Source organism: Polistes canadensis, unplaced genomic scaffold (genome assembly GCF_001313835.1).
Source record: "Polistes canadensis isolate GaletaPanama2010 unplaced genomic scaffold, ASM131383v1 scaffold_4, whole genome shotgun sequence".
NCBI lineage: Eukaryota > Metazoa > Arthropoda > Insecta > Hymenoptera > Vespidae > Polistes > Polistes canadensis.
Window position 1 is genome coordinate 1,774,798 of NW_014569551.1, and position 19,407 is coordinate 1,794,204.

General features: G+C 29.2%; 2 protein-coding genes across 4 annotated transcripts; both read left to right on the plus strand.

Annotated features, from left to right (window-relative positions):
* The first annotated feature begins 6,070 nt into the window (after positions 1–6,070).
* On the plus strand, positions 6,071–11,062 carry LOC106787436 (elongation factor 1-alpha). Of its 3 annotated transcripts, none has more exons than XM_014749781.1 (5): positions 6,071–6,160; positions 8,262–8,444; positions 8,768–9,376; positions 9,592–9,867; positions 9,985–11,062. In XM_014749781.1, exons 2-5 carry the CDS (start codon positions 8,301–8,303, stop codon positions 10,342–10,344), a joined length of 1,389 nt encoding a protein of 462 aa, XP_014605267.1. In that variant the 5' UTR covers positions 6,071–6,160; positions 8,262–8,300; the 3' UTR covers positions 10,345–11,062. The 3 variants fall into 3 exon arrangements, with proteins under 3 accessions (XP_014605267.1, XP_014605275.1, XP_014605283.1); XM_014749789.1 differs by lacking the exon at positions 6,071–6,160 and adding an exon at positions 6,164–6,237; XM_014749797.1 differs by lacking the exon at positions 6,071–6,160 and adding an exon at positions 6,244–6,312.
* A 2,753-nt stretch (positions 11,063–13,815) lies between these two features.
* LOC106787104 (gustatory receptor for sugar taste 64a-like) lies at positions 13,816–19,345 on the plus strand. Its single transcript, XM_014749166.1, has 10 exons — positions 13,816–14,193; positions 16,349–16,448; positions 16,555–16,797; positions 16,943–17,177; positions 17,788–17,923; positions 18,013–18,209; positions 18,313–18,404; positions 18,497–18,717; positions 18,909–19,077; positions 19,325–19,345. Exons 2-10 carry the CDS (start codon positions 16,419–16,421, stop codon positions 19,343–19,345), a joined length of 1,344 nt encoding a protein of 447 aa, XP_014604652.1. The 5' UTR covers positions 13,816–14,193; positions 16,349–16,418.
* The last annotated feature ends 62 nt before the right edge of the window (positions 19,346–19,407 follow it).

A 19,407-nucleotide genomic window follows, 5' to 3' on the forward strand; every position in this document is an offset into this window, starting at 1 on the left:
GATGAAGAAACAAAAAATGTGAAGAAATTAAATAAATAATATTATAATTCTTTCTTATGCTTATATATAAATAAATATGTGTGTATATATATATATGTGTGTATATATGCATATGTATGTATATATATAAAAAAAAAGAAAATATTTCAATATGTCGCGCAATAATATTTTATCCTTGCTCCCGCGACACCGACATTAAATGTTTATTAATATGACAATTTCAACGAAAGCATTCCACCATATCAATATTAGCATCCTTTTGCATTAATTTGACAAACAAAGAAAAATATAAGAAGGACAAACATAAATAAATGCCACTGGAACTCACGCGTAACAAATAGTTTTAATAAAGCGGTGAAAAAAAAAAAAAAAAGTAACTAACACAATAAGATCTAAAAAAAATTATAATATTAATAATCAAGATGAATTGATAATATGAATTTCGAATTCTTGGATATTAATTATTATCGTCGATTATGAAATATGTATTATAATAAAACGCGAAACGAGCTGGCGGTCTTATTAGAAGAGAAAAATTATGACAATTAATAATTAATGACAATGAAAAATAACAGGTCTCAACAATAAAGTATCTTGTTAACGTGAATCACATCTGCTAGAATTGTATGAGTGAACAAGTTGTTATCAATTCGAAAAAGAAGAAGAAGAAGAAAAATACAAAATAAAAGAAAGAAAGAAAGAAAGAAAGTATAATCGTAGGAAGATTAAAAATTACTTCTACGATAAATTTTTTGGTCGTCTATCGAAAATTATTAAAGTTAAATAATTATCGGGAAAGGAAACAAAAAAAAGAAAAGGTATAAAAATTAATTATATATTATTGAAAAAAAATTAATAATAATAATAATAAAATAACGTATTTACTTATATTACTTATTTATATAAATTTATTGTTATTATATTAATTATAATTTGGAAATTCATTATTCTCTCAAGAATTTCTCTGTCTTCGTTCACTCGAGGAAAATTATTGTAATTGATAAACACGACAACCAATTACCTAACTCAAACGATCAGAATTTATTAACAAAATCCGCAAATTTTTCCATAAATTCTATTTATTACGAATACTATTACCCAACTGTTATTCGCTAACTTAACAATAAGACGCTTTTATTCGTCGAATGAAAATTTTTCACCTTCTCGCTAATGAATAACACACAGACACACACACAATTACGTATAAAATTGTAAAATGTAAATGAAGAAAGAAGTGGGGGAAAAGAAACGAAAAAAAAAAAAAAAACAAGAAAAAGAAAAAAATAGACAAGATGAAAGATGGAAATTCATTTTTGTCATTTTGCTACGCCGGTTCCTTATCTTTAAACACACACAAAACAAAACAAATATTTAAATGAAATAAAAAAAAAATAAATATTCAACATCGTGAGCAGAAAGAGAGAGAGAGAGAGAAGAGGAAAAAGAAATTAACAAAAAAAAGGAAATAAATAAATAAATAAAATGAAATTAATAAATTTAAATAATTAATAAATAAAAAATTATTTAACAAACTAAGAAAAATATAAATGGAACAGGAGGCGGGTCTCTTAATCAGGCTCTTCTATGAATGGTTACTCAGGAATAAAGTTATAATATAATAAACGGTTGCGATATTAATTATTAACAATTAAAAAACGAACGACTTTTTGTAAATATAATAAATATATAATATAAATATTAATGTAAGTATATATAGAGAGATATACATGCAAACATTTAAATATATATACATATATGTATATGTTCTTACGTATATGTATATGTATGTATGCGTGCACGTGTGTGTATATATATGATATAAATCATGTACAGGGTAATTTGAAGAAAGCCGTACGGTCGGACGTATTGTAATAAATAAAATGTAGCGTAGAATATAATTATATATTATAATATCGATCCTCGTGCGCGAAAACGAAACTAACGATAATTATCGTATACACGTTTGTGTAACTGGTAAAATTAAAATTAACAAAAAAAAGAAAAAAATAATAATAATAATAATAATAATAATAATAATAATAACTCATAAACCATGTAAACGATTTTATATATGGAAAAAAGAAATGAACTGTAACGAACTATATCAAATTTTGTTCTCTGCGTGATAAACGAAAATTCTATGAAAAATGAATTCTCGTGTCTTCTCTTCTTCCTCTCGAAGAGATCAAATGATTGATTTATTTTTCCTTTTAAATAAGTTTCTTTTTTTTTCAAATTTGAAAATTTTACCGTGTACCTTTTTTTCTCTCGTATGAAAGAAAGGAAAAGGAAAAGGGAAAAAAAAAAGAAAAAAAGAAAAAATCCTCCTTCAAAGGTCCGATCGTACAGCTGAGATCAGAATGACCCCGTACAAATTTTACGATTGCCCCCCCCCCTTCGAAAAAAAAAAAAAAATAAGAGATAACAAGCCTGATAGGAAAAAAAATTTGTGAATATTGATATAAATAATAATAATAATAATAATAATAATATTAATAATAATAATCCATGTGCGCGCGCGCAAGAGATGGAGTGTGATTTAAACGTGTTTGTATAATGCGTGCGAGAGAGAGAGAGAAAGAGAGAAATAAATGTAAGCAAAAGAAAAAAGAAAAAAAAAAAAACAAAAAACTCGATAGAGCGAATAGTGGTGTTGGTAGAATTTTCTTCCATTATATAAAAAAAAAAAAAAAAAAAAAAATAATAATAATCATGATCGACCAAATATAATCGGTAAACGAAATAAGACTACGATGCATGTCACCAAAGATTGTTATTATCTAACGGTTTAATTAATCATCAACCAATCTCTAACAGTAATAATGAAAATAATTAAACGAAAGTGGAAATAAACAAAAAGAACAAAAATAAACGAGGAAGAGGAAGAGGAAGAGGAAGAGGAAGAAGAAGAAGAAGAAGAAAATGACAAGGAAAAAAAACAAAGAGATAGATCATTCCGCGAAAGTTTATACGATGCAAAGAAAGGGTGGGTGTGAGTGGGTGGGGGGGGGATGGATTATCTAACGTTTTAATGCCCCCCGTTACCTCTTTTTCCAGCCCCTCTATACTACCCCGACCCCCTCCTCCTTGCCCCCATCCCCCAATACGAGATTTAACGATTTTACTTGTAACGAAAAAAAAAAACGAAGAAGAAGAAGAAGATAAAAAAAGAAAAAAAAAGAAAAAAAAGAAGAGTCATAATACGTTTACGTGTAACTATACACCGTCGCCCATAATTCTTCGAGTATACATTTAAACAAAACTACGCCTCCTGGTATGTGTGTATGTGGCGCATTGGTTGGTGTACGTTAAAGTACACCTACCGTGCATTATAAACAAAAAATAATGGGTATAAATGCAATTATTGTCCATTTCTACATGGTGTATATCTCTCTGTTTTCTTCCTCGACGATAGAAGTTATTTTTCAATTTCCAAGAATTTAGAAGAACTATTATACACACTAAAACACGAACGCATACGCATACACACGCAAAGCACACACACACACACACACACACACACATCGCTTCCACGTGCGAGTGTCTGTACGATCGGATTTGTCATTAGGAATCTTGAAATATAAATAGACGGTTAAAGTGGGAAAATATGAGCTGTGTGTTTCTTTTTTTGCTTTCCTAATAATCCTGACACCATTAAGAATTAATTTTTCCCCTTTGATTTCGAACTATTTCGTTAATGTCGACCCCATACACTTGTCGTCCGTGCAAAAACCTCGTATGAACGACCGACCGACCCATATAGGGGTCGTTGTACCGTGCAACGATATACTTTCGTACGAAGTAAATTTATTTGCAACGATATTCATTCGAAGCACGCCCTAACGAAAGAATTAATCGTCATTTCTGTGTCAGTAATATTTTATAATTTTAATCTTAATTGCAATTATAAAAAAACAATATTATTTTTTGTATAATGACAAGGAAAGTTATTCATTTATATGTTAGAAGTGGTCTTTGTTAGAAATTGTTGTCAAGAATTTTTCATGAATAAACTATTTCTTTTCTCTCGACTCGAATTAAATAGAAAATGAAAGAGAGAAAAGGTAGAAAAGTAATCTTTTTAATTTCTGTTCCTTTTTCTTCTTTATCTCGAATAATTAAAAGGTATCCTTTTGTTCCTGTCGAAATAATATTTAAGATTGGAAAAAAACACTTTCAAATTACTTTTGAATACTTTCTTCTTTTCGTCGGATATATTTTTTTCATTTCGATCGAATAATATGTTATTATTTTAATGTTTTTAACTCAGGGTTGTAATTATCAATTGTAAAATAACAATCACCCTCGTGTATTTAAGTATATATACGAGTATATATATATATTTGTATTGAAAATACAATATATATCTTTTCTCTCAAGGTAAGAATAATGGTGGGGCTGGGAACAAAAAATATATATTCGTCTCTCTTTTCTTTTGTTCATTCGATCCTTCTTCTTCAATCGCCAGGAAGTCGATCAATAGAAAGTTTCTACGAGGAATTGAAAATTCCTACCTCCTTTTATTATAACAGTATTCAATTTCTAACGAAATTGATTATCTTAATGAAAACATTTCATTCGTTCGTTAAACAATAGCAGATTATTATTATCGTAATATTAATTATCGATTTACGAAGTTTTTATTATTGTTACTTGATTTCAAACAAAATTTTTTTTTAACGAATAAATATTTTCTTTTTTTTTAACAACATCGATTAATATTCCTTTAATTAGATTGACTTTTAGAAAATTTGCACGAACACCTGTAGCATTTTTTTAACTCTTCACCGATGTACGACGGGTTGCCTATAAGCTAGGAACTAAAGCCGCCATTTAAACGCGGGATAATTTCAATATTTTATTTCAATATCAGGTAAAGAAGAAATATGTTTAATTGATGAGATTTGTAACTATAAAAACGAGAATAAACCTTAACTATCTTTTATGTACTAGAAATAGCTTAGATTTTTATTTATATAATCTACTGATTTACATTAGTCTCACACTCGTGGTTTGGTTGCACTATTGTGAAAAAATTTATATAGAAAATTGTAGTGGGACGTCACAAATACCTTTTTGGTTGTATTTATTTTTTATCTCGTATACTTTCGCAGAAAATCAATGGCGACATCATTGAGGAAAATCGAATTTTTCCATCTCTTCTTACTTAATACTTTTTATCGCACTTCTCAGTTATCGTATTATTGATCGTATGCTATTGTGTTCGTTGTAAGAATGTAAATAAATGCAGACAAGAGACTAAAAATTGCTATACGATTTTTTAATAAGATTACCAATCAATTCTGACTCTTATTTTCTTTCGAATTTATGTACTTTTGCAAAATGCAGTAAATATAAATGCACACACCTCTACGTGTATATTTATATTAATTATTAAAAATATTTTGTTAAGAAAATTCTTAGTACAATAATAATTATATATGAAAAAGAAAAAAATATTTTATAATTTCATTAAATATTAAAATAATTTTTATATATTGTCCGAGTAATAATTCGACAAATTCGAGACCCTGTTAATGAACTCGATAATCTATATAACTATATACGTCCCTGAATCGTAAGTGAACTCATTATATATATGCATATATATATATATATATATCTTATTGGCACGTTATATATATCGGCACGTTATTTTCCCTCTCTCTCGTTCTCTTACTCCCTCTCTTAATTTCTCACACTGGCTCTCTCTTTCGTTCTTATTTACATACAATTTCCGTTTCGATCTATCGAACGTTTCTGATTGGTCGTCTTTTGTAGCGAGCCAAAGACAAGAATAAAGGTACTCTATGATCGGCTATATGCCGGTGGAAGACACGCCTATCGGTGTTGCCGCGTAACCGTAGCCTCGAACCCAAAAGTCATCGGCATCGAATAAAATTCACCATATTTTTCTATTATTTTAATCCAAAATAAAGATATAAATAAATTTTAATTAATTAATATAAAAAATAAATTCGTAAAAAACAGATTCTATTAAAGTATAAAAGAAAATTGTATAATACGATAGGTTAAAATACATTTTTCTTGGAAGAAATGATCGATACGATGGTGGCGCTGCCGTCGAGGCTATGACTGGGTAACCAGTGTGCGCATGTCACTTCGTAAGGACGATCTCTTTCTGTCGTGGCATCTAGAGGTGAGTGGTTGTCGTGTTTCATATAAGTTAAGATAATCCAACAATTTTCGAGTGCTATTAATTAAATCGATCATCAGGTAGGGGATAAAACAACGCGATAATATATGGATAATTGTGTTGTGCCATGATTTTTTAACTAAATGCACGAGATGGTAAGAAATTTTTACACCTAAATCTCGGCCCTTGGTTTGGTAGAGGAGGTAAAAAAGGCGCGTGGCCCCAAGTTTCGTTGTACGTCTTCTTTATCTGTATCTCTCTTTCTCTTTCTCTCTTAGTATATCTTTGCCGGCTTTTTAACTTGTTTCATTCGAAATCCTCGTGATGGTAAAACTGATTGTTTTAACGTACGTATTTTAGATCTTTCCTGTTTTGTTCCAGAAATAAGTAATGTACGGAAAGGTCAAAAAAGCCGACATTTTCGTTAGCGTATGTTTTAATACTCGTTGAAAAAAGAAAAACAAAATTAAAGAAATTGTACAAAGAGAGTAAGGATTCGCATTTTATGGAAAATGGGGAAAGAGAAAGAGAGAATAAGAGAAAAAGGGATAGAGAATATGAAAGGGATAAAAGCCAGGTACGGTGAAAAGAACAGGAGCATGAAACCGGATGCGCCATGATTGTTCTTCCTATGTCACAGAGTCGTCTCGAGTATCGGTCGTGAAACAAATCGCGTGCGGTGCCGTATTTTGTTATTTTCATTATCATCGTCAACGTGAAATACTTTTTTCTCGAAGTAAAGAAAGAAACTGATCTATTTTGCTTTTTCTCCTGGTAAGGAAAAAATAACTATTTTCGCGTAGTTTTAAATACAAAGGAAAAGTATGCGGCAACATTTTTTCTTTTTTTTTTTTTTTTTTTTTTTTATTATCGAATACTCGTGTGCTCATATTAATGATCTTGCGCAAGAAAAGATAAAATATAAAAAAAAAAAAAAAATTAATAGACTAAGAAGTAACTAGAAACTTGTGTTAGTATGTTCCAATTGTACATTTTTAAGTAATGACTCAGCGTTGTTTTATTCGGTAAGAAAATTTAAATAAAATAGAAAAACAAGACTGTGAACTCGTAGCAGCAATAAAGTAATGCACAAAATTATTATTCGAGTTTAATTCGTTCCATATTGTACACTTACAATTTTTTTTACCGCAAAAGAGAGAGAATATCTAAGATCGTTCAATTTCTTTTCCATTTCCTCCCTCTACCATTTGCATTATACGTTCAATGCACATTCACAATTAGCCAATTTATGACACAGATTGATCCATATTTATCATCATCGATTTTTTTTTCGTGTATAGGAGTATTATTAAAAGATCGTTATAAAATAACCAGATAATGGCCGCTCTATTTTGTCTTTTTTTTTGTTATTTTTTTTTTTAAATTTTTCTCATTTGTATTTCGAATAATTTAAATATAAATCAAGATAGTAAATGAACTCATTGCAGTACTGGAAATGATTTCATAATCTCAATTGGGAATTCTTATCTGGATAAAAAGATAATTATTTTTTATCTTTTATTATTCCGAAACGTGGAGAGGGGAGGGTTGAAACAATTTTCATGTAGTCTTAAAGTAATTACGAAATAAAGTTGAAAACTTGATTGAATAAGATATAAATTTGGGGTTTAAAAGATTTACGTTGTTTCGATGCATATATTTACGTGAGTAAAAAATAAAAAATTTAATCGGACCGTTATGCAGTTCGTGACTATCGAACACGAGAATTGCACCGGCAGCAGCGCTTTTAGCCTTCAACAAAATGGCGGCCGGTTTCTTTCTCGAATATTCACACTCGCCACGTGGGCCGGGAGTAAAAAGAGGAGTGATATATTTCGTGAAACTATAGTCTTGCGAATTTACTTTTATCTTATTATTAGATTAATGAAAAATTATTAGAAGAAATCAATAACCAAATAAATTGGTGAAATAGGTTACTGAACACTTAATTATCACTACTATCATAAATTTTTTACAGTAAAAGTATATGGGATATTTTTTTTCTTTTTTGGTTTACAAATTTTTTATTTAACATTAAAATATACTTAATAACCAATTGAATATTTCATTATTTTAATTATTGATTTTGTTTTTTTGTTCTTAGATATAATTTAAAGAATATCACAGAAAAAGAAATTTCATCATGGGTAAAGAGAAGGTACATATTAACATCGTCGTTATCGGACACGTAGATTCCGGTAAATCAACCACCACCGGACATTTGATCTACAAATGTGGTGGTATCGACAAACGTACCATTGAGAAGTTCGAGAAGGAAGCCCAGGAAGTAAGTTATCAATCCTTATTTTTATTTATTCATCATTTATTAATTATAATTATTTCATATAATTGCAATAATCTCACTGTTACTGTTCATTACTTATGGCACAGTGATGATAACAACTTGGATACATTCGCGGTTTCCACCGGAAGACATTGTCTGTTGACGGCCAATTCACGTCTGAGTGTCACATAGAATTTAATAGTAATAGTAAAGAGATAGCAATTATTTTAAGCATATAAAAAAATCATTTGACTAATCGATTAATTCCACAGAACAAAATATAGAGGAACAAATTTAATCATACTTGATTTTTTTTTATATTGTAGATGGGCAAGGGTTCCTTCAAGTACGCGTGGGTTTTGGACAAACTGAAGGCTGAACGTGAACGTGGTATTACTATTGACATCGCCCTTTGGAAGTTCGAGACCTCTAAATACTACGTCACAATCATTGACGCACCTGGGCACAGAGATTTCATCAAGAACATGATCACTGGTACTTCGCAAGCTGATTGCGCAGTATTGATAGTAGCTGCTGGTACGGGAGAGTTTGAAGCTGGTATTTCAAAGAACGGACAAACTCGTGAGCATGCTCTGCTTGCTTTCACCCTTGGTGTTAAGCAACTTATTGTTGGAGTTAACAAAATGGATTCAACCGAACCACCTTACTCCGAGGCCCGTTATGAAGAAATTAAAAAGGAAGTTTCTTCTTACATTAAGAAAATTGGTTACAATCCAGCAACAGTTGCTTTTGTACCAATCTCTGGCTGGCATGGGGACAACATGTTAGAAGTATCCAGCAAGATGCCCTGGTTCAAGGGATGGACCGTTGAACGTAAAGAAGGAAAGGGTGAAGGTAAATGCCTCATCGAAGCTCTTGACGCTATTCTTCCACCAACCAGGCCAACAGACAAAGCTCTCCGCCTTCCACTTCAGGTAATTTATTAATCATAAATAAATAACTTTTACATATGCGTACAAAAAACAATTATTTTTATATGATGATAACACTTTAAACTCATTCGCGGTTTCCACCAGAGGACATTTTGTCCATTGACGGCCAGAGACGTCTGATCTTTTTATAAATTAAATTTTATAATGTTTAATATCTAATAACGAAGATTATTAAAAATTGAATCTTTGTTTTGTAGGATGTGTACAAGATCGGTGGTATCGGTACGGTACCAGTCGGTCGTGTTGAAACTGGTGTATTGAAACCAGGTATGGTAGTAACGTTTGCTCCGGCTGGTCTTACTACTGAAGTCAAGTCCGTTGAAATGCATCACGAAGCTTTACCAGAAGCTGTTCCTGGTGACAACGTTGGTTTCAACGTTAAGAACGTATCGGTCAAGGAATTGCGTCGTGGTTTCGTCGCTGGCGATTCGAAAAATAACCCACCAAAAGGAGCAGCCGATTTTACTGCTCAGGTATATTTTAGTTTATATTATTATATTATGATGGAATATATTTAAATTAATATGAAATGTTAAAGAGAAAATTTCATGGTTAAATGAAAATTATTCAAATTGATTATTGTATTACAGGTAATCGTATTGAATCATCCAGGACAAATCAGCAATGGTTATACTCCTGTATTGGATTGCCATACTGCCCATATCGCGTGCAAGTTTGCCGAGATAAAAGAGAAGTGCGACCGTCGTACTGGCAAAACCACCGAGGAGAATCCAAAATCCATCAAATCGGGAGACGCAGCAATAGTGAATCTTGTGCCGAGCAAGCCAATGTGCGTGGAGGCATTCCAAGAGTTCCCTCCGCTTGGACGTTTCGCAGTACGTGACATGCGTCAAACAGTGGCAGTCGGTGTAATCAAGGCTGTCAATTTCAAAGACACGACGGGTGGAAAAGTCACCAAGGCCGCCGAGAAGGCCCAGAAAAAGAAATAACTAGTTTCCGTATGCATGTATCGCCGGATGGGCTCCGGCCTCTTGTAGCTGAGGTAGTTGCTCCTCTTTCTTCATGCCTTTCGTATAAGAGGAAGTTTTTATGCTCGACGTCAACGTTAACAACAACATCAACATCTACTACTACAACAACAGTAATCAAGGCATTTCCTATGAAATTGCATTCCGTTAAGAAAAATAACGAGAGCAGAATCAACAAAGGGTCGCGACGTTACGGGTTCTCCAAATCTTCTAACGTCCAGATTGTTAAAACTTTCTCGCGTTTCTTTGGTATTCGTAACTTTCGTTTATCAAAGCGTTCGCTTCGTCATTTCTTCCATCGTAAAGAATTTCGTAGGAAAGGCTACGAGTATAAATTAATTATATGATATATATAAATATATATATACGCTACGAACATTATTAATATCGATTAATAATAATAATAATAATATTAATAATAATAATAATAATAAAAAAACATTAACAACTAAAGCGCGCACTTCCTTAACTTGTACGATTTACATGAATCTAAGAGGAAGTCCAAACTACGTAAGGCTATCTCGCGATAACGAGTTTCTTTGGGGGAAAAAAAAAACAACAACAACATGAAAAACAATAACAAAAAACACATCAAGAGAAAATTCATAATTTAGCTCGGCTTAATTATATTTTCTAATTATTATTATTATACGGAAATAATAAAATCCTATATCTGTGACTTATTCGAGAAAACAAAGCTAAACCAACATTTTTCTCATTACTATTATATTTTTTGTCGTTATTGCTGCTAACGAATGAAATCATCATCGTCATCCTTTTTATCCAAAATGCTTCCATTCTTTTACTACGCGAAGTTTATGAGCGGGGTGTCTTTTTTTCTTCTTTTTTTTTTTTTTTTTTTTTCCTTTAATACTGCTAAATTTTTTTTTTTTTTTTGTTCTTTCAACTTTTTAATTGCATAAATCCGCGTAAGCACAAAGGTAAGCACGATTCATGTGATCAAATCTCTAATTTTAAGTTTTACGNACATTTTTCTCATTACTATTATATTTTTTGTCGTTATTGCTGCTAACGAATGAAATCATCATCGTCATCCTTTTTATCCAAAATGCTTCCATTCTCTCTCTCTCTCTCTCTCTCTAGCGGGGTGTCTCTCTTTTTTTTTTTTTTTTTTTTTTTTTTTTTTTTTTTGTCTTTTCCTTTAATACTGCTAAATATCGTTTTCTTTTTTGTTCTTTCAACTTTTTAATTGCATAAATCCGCGTAAGCACAAAGGTAAGCACGATTCATGTGATCAAATCTCTAATTTTAAGTTTTACGCGGAATATTATAATGCAGTGTGTAGTAGATTCGGATAGATTTCGTTTAGGTGTACGGGACCGGTTCTTTAAATATTCATCTTTTTCAATTATAAGATTAGGTAACAGTCTGATTGTGTGCTCAAGATATACGTACATACGTTGCATAGTGTCCCATATGTTTATTTGTATAAGTAAATTTCTGCCTTTAATATAAATGTATTCGAATTACAGACAGAAATATACAAATTACAAACAAACTATGGACTCTTACGTACTCATATACTACACGTAAAAATAACTTTTTTACTAAGGTATACTACTACTATATATACATATACATTATTGCTTTTTATCGATAATAATTTTCTTTATACTCGATCCACGTGAAATTATTGTTATGTGGTGATGGTGAATCGTGTTATGTGCAGGAGCAGAACAATATCTTTGCAGTAACTCAGCACTTTAAATCTTTGACACTTTGCAAAATAAATTGGTTGAGAAAAACAGTTTTCTGTACATATGAATAACGATAATAATGAGTAGTAAAAGATGAATAAAGAAGCTACGGAATCCAATTCTCTCCTTTGAAATAATTCCATTACTAGTCTATCCTTCTTGTACTTTTATTTTTGTTAACTATTAATTCGAAAATTTATTATTATTTATTTTTTATACAATTGCTTATGTAAGTTTTACATCTTGTTCATAAATTGTTGTATTATCTGTTTGTTTATTCGTGTAAACAAATTGATTTTTTATTCTGAAATTACTAAAAAAGAATATACGTTCTTACCGACGGAAGATAAAAGTTAGTTTTTAGAATTTCATACAATCAACGGTTAGATGGCACTGAGAAACCTATCGACAAAACTTTATTACGAAGATCGATATCTCGTACACGATATGAAATTTGAATTTATATTATATCGAGGAATTTATTATTCACGAATTAATATTAATAAAATGTCTTCGGAATTTATATTTCTCTCTCTCTCTCTCAAATATGATTGTAAAATTACATTTCAAGAAATTTTCTTTCATATTTGTTAAAATAAAATCGAAGACACAGATATATAACATAAATTATAAAATATAAAATGTATACGTGTTAACGTGAAATAAACAAATATTTGTTGAAGATCGAAGTGTGGATAGAAAAAAACATTATGTACTTATGGGAATAAGTTAGAAAAAGTAAATTTGTAGAATTTATCGAAAAAAGAAAAAGGAAAAAAAACTAATTGAATTGAAACAATTAATTAGACCGCTCCTCAACTAATTATGTTATTTCATTACTGAGAATTTTACTATCGATGATAATAGTACAACATTAGTTTACAGAAGAAGAAGAAAAAAAAAGGTCATTAGTTTTTAAATATTATTTATAACGATGCATTATCGTATCACATGATCCATAATAATTCCATTGGAGTTGTTTGTAAACTAGTTAGACATCTATGAATATTTTATTATCATATATCTAAACTGTCTTTCTCGGTACATTTAGAAACCAAGTCGTGCAAAAATTACGATCACTCAATAAGTTGATTTCAAAAGATTAGAAATATTGAAAATATTTTCTACTTTACAACCGATTCCAATTATTGATAATAATAATAATAATAATAATCAGTTATATTTACATTATGAATAATTTTGAATAAATATTAAATAACGAACTACGCGTATAAATAATATACAAAAAATAAAAAAGAACAATAATTAGTTTAACCCTCGTTACTAGCAACCCTTATATACGGGTCATTCATACAAAACCTCAATCAGTATAGGGATAGTGCAAAGCAACGATACGCATGTACGAGCGAATTATTATACTCATTAATTTTTTAAAGTATGAAAGTAAATTTGTCAATCATCAAATTTAATATTATTCATTTTGCGCGTTTTATTGGCACATTTTCGATGGCAAAGAAAAAAAAAACAAAGATAGAAATATAAAAACTAATTATTCACTTTAAATCTACTATTGAATGTTCATATAATATTTTGATTATTATATTTAATTTAATATATATAAGTATTATATATATTATTATATTATATATTTCTATATATTATTACTATACTATATTACTATACTATATTACTATACTATACATTACTATATATTACTATATGCATGTATATTGTATATATATATAATGGAAAATATATAATAAAAGTATGATGTTGTTTTCTATTTCGCGATAAGTAGTAGAGATAGTTATTAGATCGGACGTGTACGCACATAGCGCAGACTCGAGGGCTCGTTTATTCTTAAATCAAAAGTGTTACCTTTCATTCGTTATTTCACGTTGTTACAGTTAGGTTCGTAGTAGGTGCCGTTCATTCTTCGTCATTTAAAAGCATTACTCGATGAATGTTTGACCTGTTGCACCTATCTTCGATACTCCCCATTAAGAAAAATGTGTATCATCAATTTTCTCATCGAATTAAACGATTAATGTCGTCTTTGTGATTTAAATTAAACAGAAAAAAGAAAAATAAAAACATTTTTAATGGAACGTAAAACAACATCGTAATATTTGTAAGTAAGATGATTTATTTAAAAATGAACATCGTTCATTCATTCGTTCGTTCGTTTTTTTTTTTTTTTAGTTACACGTACGTTTTTTATATTCTGGATAAATAAAGGAGTTGACTATAATAAAAACAAAGTTTTAACGATTATTATCGTAAAATGTTAAAACAGATCGTAACGCAAAGATACACACACGCTAAGAGCCTGTTGCTTTTTTATTTTTATTTTTTTTTTAATTGTTATTAATAAGGGATTGGGGGTGGGGGTATAGTAGAAAGAAAATTAAGATTATAATCGTATTTTTTTATCTAGAATTGTTGTTGTGTACGTTGCAATGAACGAAATGGAATAGAATGGAATAATAAATAATTAATAAGTTAATTAGTAGAACGCGGTAAGGATAATACTCAAGATACTAAATTACTTTTAATATCTTGACAACATAAGTAAATTTATGACCGGGTTTTTTTTTTAAATCGAATGATAACGAATCGTCCTATCGATTCTAAGTGCATACATTGTTATATTTTCTATACGTCATCCTGTGAATTGTGGAATTTTTTTATTTTTTTGGGGAAAACAAGAAAGAACAATACAGTTATTGGCTTTTATTTCGTATTATTTTTCTTTCTGTTTTTTTTTGTTTATCGAATCGAATTTTTTTCCCTAAAGTACCGTATTGCAAAATCGATAAATTCGAATGACGATCAGAAATGAATAATATAAACAACGATCGCAATGTTTCTGTGTGTATTTGTTCCTTTTTTTTCACGAAATATTATTGTTCACGATTAAAAATGTTTTCTAGTTTAATGCTGTTCATCTAAATGAATATATTATGGGGTAATTTAAATACTGTTGATTACAAATTTTTGGTAAAAAATAATTTGGTATTTGCAGTTGCATTATAAACTCGTATATAAATTATAGATCATTTTTCTTTAACATTTGTGCACAGACAAATTTTGAAACCATTTAGATTTTCGAACAAATTAATATTTATTTTTAACGTTAACACATGAAATATGTCAAAAAAAAAAAAAAGAAGTTATTAATTTTTAACATTATTTAATGTGATTAACAATATTCCATTGGAATTGTTTATAAACTATAGATGGACACTTTTGAATATTCAAATGAATACTAATTATATAATAATTGTATTACCATATGAAAATATGATTAGATCGTTTGAAAATTTATCAGTACGTTTGACTTATTTTGTTTGTTTGTTTGTTTTTTTAGAATAATTTTAAACTTCCGAACGATAATAGCGTACGTGGAAATTCATTTGTCACAAAAAAAGTATATATTTATGTAATATACATAAAATATTAAACTATGGTGAATAGAAAAAGTCGAATCTCTCGATTTCACTTATTGCGTACTGTGTGATATATATATAATTGTAGGGTCTACCAATCGATTCAGATACATAGATTAATATCTAGATAGATTCTACCATCTTTTATTTCGGTCCTGATCGTACGATAAATTTTTAGCATCAATCAAACATCTTATCATTAGAAATTATTCAAGAGGTGACATCAAATACATATTACACGTACAATCAAATACAAGGAAAGATCAAAATCAAATTAATTACTTATTTATTTGTATTGTTTACTTTTTATCATTTATTATATTCGCGTATATTATTTTATCATTTAATTATCGTTAAAATCTATTAATGCATAATTAAAACAGAAAAAGAAAGTATGTATAAAAAATATAATAAACGTACGTCTAATCAAACTTCGTGATAAGTTAGCATAATCATTAGTCTCGATCCTTTTGATCTTTATTACAATTTTATTATACAAGTTGTTTGATTATTAAGAACATTTGTACGTTTTACAATTTAATTCAATATCAACAACTTCATCCATTTTTACGATAATACGATGCTTGAGAAAGATGAGAAGAATACATTTAATATACTCCGATATAAATTATGTTTCAAATAATATGCGTATGCGTCCTGTCTTTGTGTACGCGTGTATATATGTGTGTGTGTGTATGTGTTCTTTGTAGATTTGTTAAAAAATATTTATTATCAAAATAGATGTTGCTAGAGATAAATGTTAGAATATTTTGTTGACAAGTAATCAAATACAAATGTATTCGTGCTAAAAAACAATAATTACTTTTTATTTTATAGGATTAAATCATCAAAATTCAGAGGTAATTCTACACGATATAATTGCTATTAATTATATTTCCATATATGTATGGATACACGCATAAATGTAGATAACCAGGTAACTGTTATAATTGATTAAACAAACAAATAAATAAATCGAATAAATTATGTAGGTATCTGTTGATAATAAAACGAAACGTTCGTTGTTGTTGTTTCTTAAATAGGTTATGGTTGCTTTTTCACGTATATACGTGGAGGCTGATACCACCATGTTGAAAACGAGAAATATTTTCCATGGGGATTCTGCTAAAACTAATTGCAGAATTTGGTCGGTTTTGGGAAATCGGAGAAGGAGTAAAACTAATAGTCGAACGAGAACCAATCATGACGGTGCATTGCCGTTAAGGGCACGGCAATTTCTTCAAAATGATGACGTAGATAATTTACCTTCTGTAAACAATAACGAGGTAAGATCCTATTTAATTATAAGTATTCTAAATGTAATAATAATAATTTGTAATTGTTTTTATAATATATAATTAATTAATTATATAGTTAATTGTACAAATATATAATTGTTTTTTTCGAAATTGTAAATGTACATTTTTTTAGGACTCCGTAGACAGTTTTCATCGTGCTATCAGTTCGATTTTATGGTGGGCGCAACTTTTCGGCTTACTTCCGGTTACTGGAATAAGCGCCGACACTCCGTCGAAATTAAAATTCAAAAAGATTTCTTTTCGAACATTTTATACTATACTTGTGGCTTTTTCGATATTCATAATGGCGACATTATCGGTCATTCATATGATTAGGACACTCAACGCGGAAGCTTTCGGAGTACGTGGTAAGGATTATTGTTATTCGAATAATATTTGAACAATTTTTTTTTAGTAATTTTACTTGCACAATATTATATTTTATTAATTTTTAATCGATTGCGAGCAAGAGAAACAATATAGAAAAATATAATAATGCAGAATAGATTGTACTTTACTAAAGGAAAATAATTAATTAATACATTTAAAAAAATATTATTGACATCCGGGAAACTGTAATTTAGTTAAAAATTAATTTCCAACTAAAAAGATTTTAACAAAATATTATATATCTAAATTATTATTGTTTAATTTACAACAATATAATTTACCCAACCCCTTTTTCTCAACATACAATTTCTATTATTTAAAAAATGATTTGTTTATTCACACGTTGGGGAAACCTAAAAAAGTATAATTCGTTCCAAGCAAGCTTTCAATGAACATGACATACATCCAAAGAGAAAAATAAAAAAAACGAAACTTCAAAGCTAAAAAAATCATCTCGAATCGTTCCCCCCCCCCTCCACACTTAAAAATCAAATTGTATTCTTGTGAAACACGTGTTTGAAAAGAAAAGAAATTTTGGAATACACCCTATCTAAGTAATTATGATACTTTGTTTATAACATGTTTCAGGTGGCATTGCAGCTGCAACAGCCGGTGCAATATTTTATGGCAATGGTTTTTTCGGAACGATCATGTTCCTTTGGTTGTCGCCACGTTGGGTAATCCTTCAACATGAGTGGAGCGCAATGGAACGATTCATAGACAGGTTTTAATAGAAAAATTATTGAATTATTTTTATTGATTAATAATCTCTTGATTATTTAATTTCGAATATATATATATATATATTTTTAGCAACAAATCCTTGAGACCACGGCTACGTTTGAAATTTTTAATCTTAAGTATCATCGTATTCCTATTCTCTCTACTTGAACATATTCTCAGTATAATTAACAATAGTTTAGCTTTCGAATGGGGAAAATCTAATTCGACGTTTGAAAATTTTTTACGCATTTACATCACCACCTCGCACGATTTTATTTTCGATATAAGTAAGCCTATATATTTTTTTCAAATATAATTTCACTTTAAATTAATGAAAAAAAATTACTTTTCTTTTTTTTCAAATTAAAAATCGAACGATTTCGTTTTTAGTCGAATACAATTTCGCCATTGGTATTTATATTTTCATAATTAGCAAATTGGCAACGTTCGTGTGGAATTTCACCGATTTATTCGTCATGTTGGTATGCAAACTCATATAAAACAATAATGAATTAATTAATTTTAATTATTATTATTATTATTTCAACGAGTATATATATATATAAATTTGTAGATATCCACCGGTTTGGCAGAAAGATATAAAGCACTTAACAAAAGATTGTTCGTATTAACGAAAAAACATGCTAATACGGTTGATTGGTGCGAATTTAGATGCGATTACGCTATTCTAAGTTCATTGATGAAAAAAGTGGACAACGATATATCACCGATAATACTCCTATCGTTCGCCAATAATCTATACTTTATTTGTTTACAATTATTGAATGGATTATCGTAAGTATCATTAATTACGACAATTTAACATATCATATTATGTTACACATGTGTTACACGAATTTATACAATTTTTTTTTTTCTTACTTGTTTCGGACAATGAACAAAATTTGCACATTTTTTTTTAATCTCTGCGTGTTTCTTTTTTTTCTTCTATTTCTGTTTTTTTTTTATTATTTTATTATTCGAAGGGGACCTATGGAAGGGCACATTGTAAATGGCATATATTTCTTCGGTTCGTTCGCATTTCTCATAACTCGAACTTGTGCCGTGACATTGTTAACAGCCAGAATTAATGATCAAAGTAAAACCGTACTACCGTTGTTGTACAATTGTTCATCTTCCACCTATAACATTGAGGTATATCATTTATTTTTATTTATAGTATATATATATGAATAAGTTTATAATATAGTATTGTAATATTATTTGAAATATTAATTTATATTTATAATAATTATTAATTCTTTCGTTACTATAAATTCGTATATGATTCGCATACCATGACACTATATATACGTATAATATACAAATTTATGTGGAAACGATACTGACATGTAACAAAAGGGTTAAATAATATTATTTTATATTGTTATATATTGTTTAGATTGAAATCAATATATGTTAGATTAGAAAATTAATTTTTCTCTATGGTTCTCATATTTTATTTTTTTTTTTTTTTTTTTTTTT

Bases quoted from the DNA above. Each gene is read 5' to 3' on its own strand.
- LOC106787104 (XM_014749166.1), top strand. From the start codon at position 16,419: ATGGATACACGCATAAATGTAGATAACCAG. The intron at 18,210-18,312 runs GTAAGCCTATAT...TTTCGTTTTTAG, and splicing joins CGATTTTATTTTCGATATAA to TCGAATACAATTTCGCCATT. The intron at 18,718-18,908 runs GTAAGTATCATT...TATTATTCGAAG, and splicing joins CAATTATTGAATGGATTATC to GGGACCTATGGAAGGGCACA.
- LOC106787436 (XM_014749781.1), top strand. From the start codon at position 8,301: ATGGGTAAAGAGAAGGTACATATTAACATCGTCGTTATCGGACACGTA. The intron at 8,445-8,767 runs GTAAGTTATCAA...TTTATATTGTAG, and splicing joins TCGAGAAGGAAGCCCAGGAA to ATGGGCAAGGGTTCCTTCAA. The intron at 9,377-9,591 runs GTAATTTATTAA...TTTGTTTTGTAG, and splicing joins CTCTCCGCCTTCCACTTCAG to GATGTGTACAAGATCGGTGG.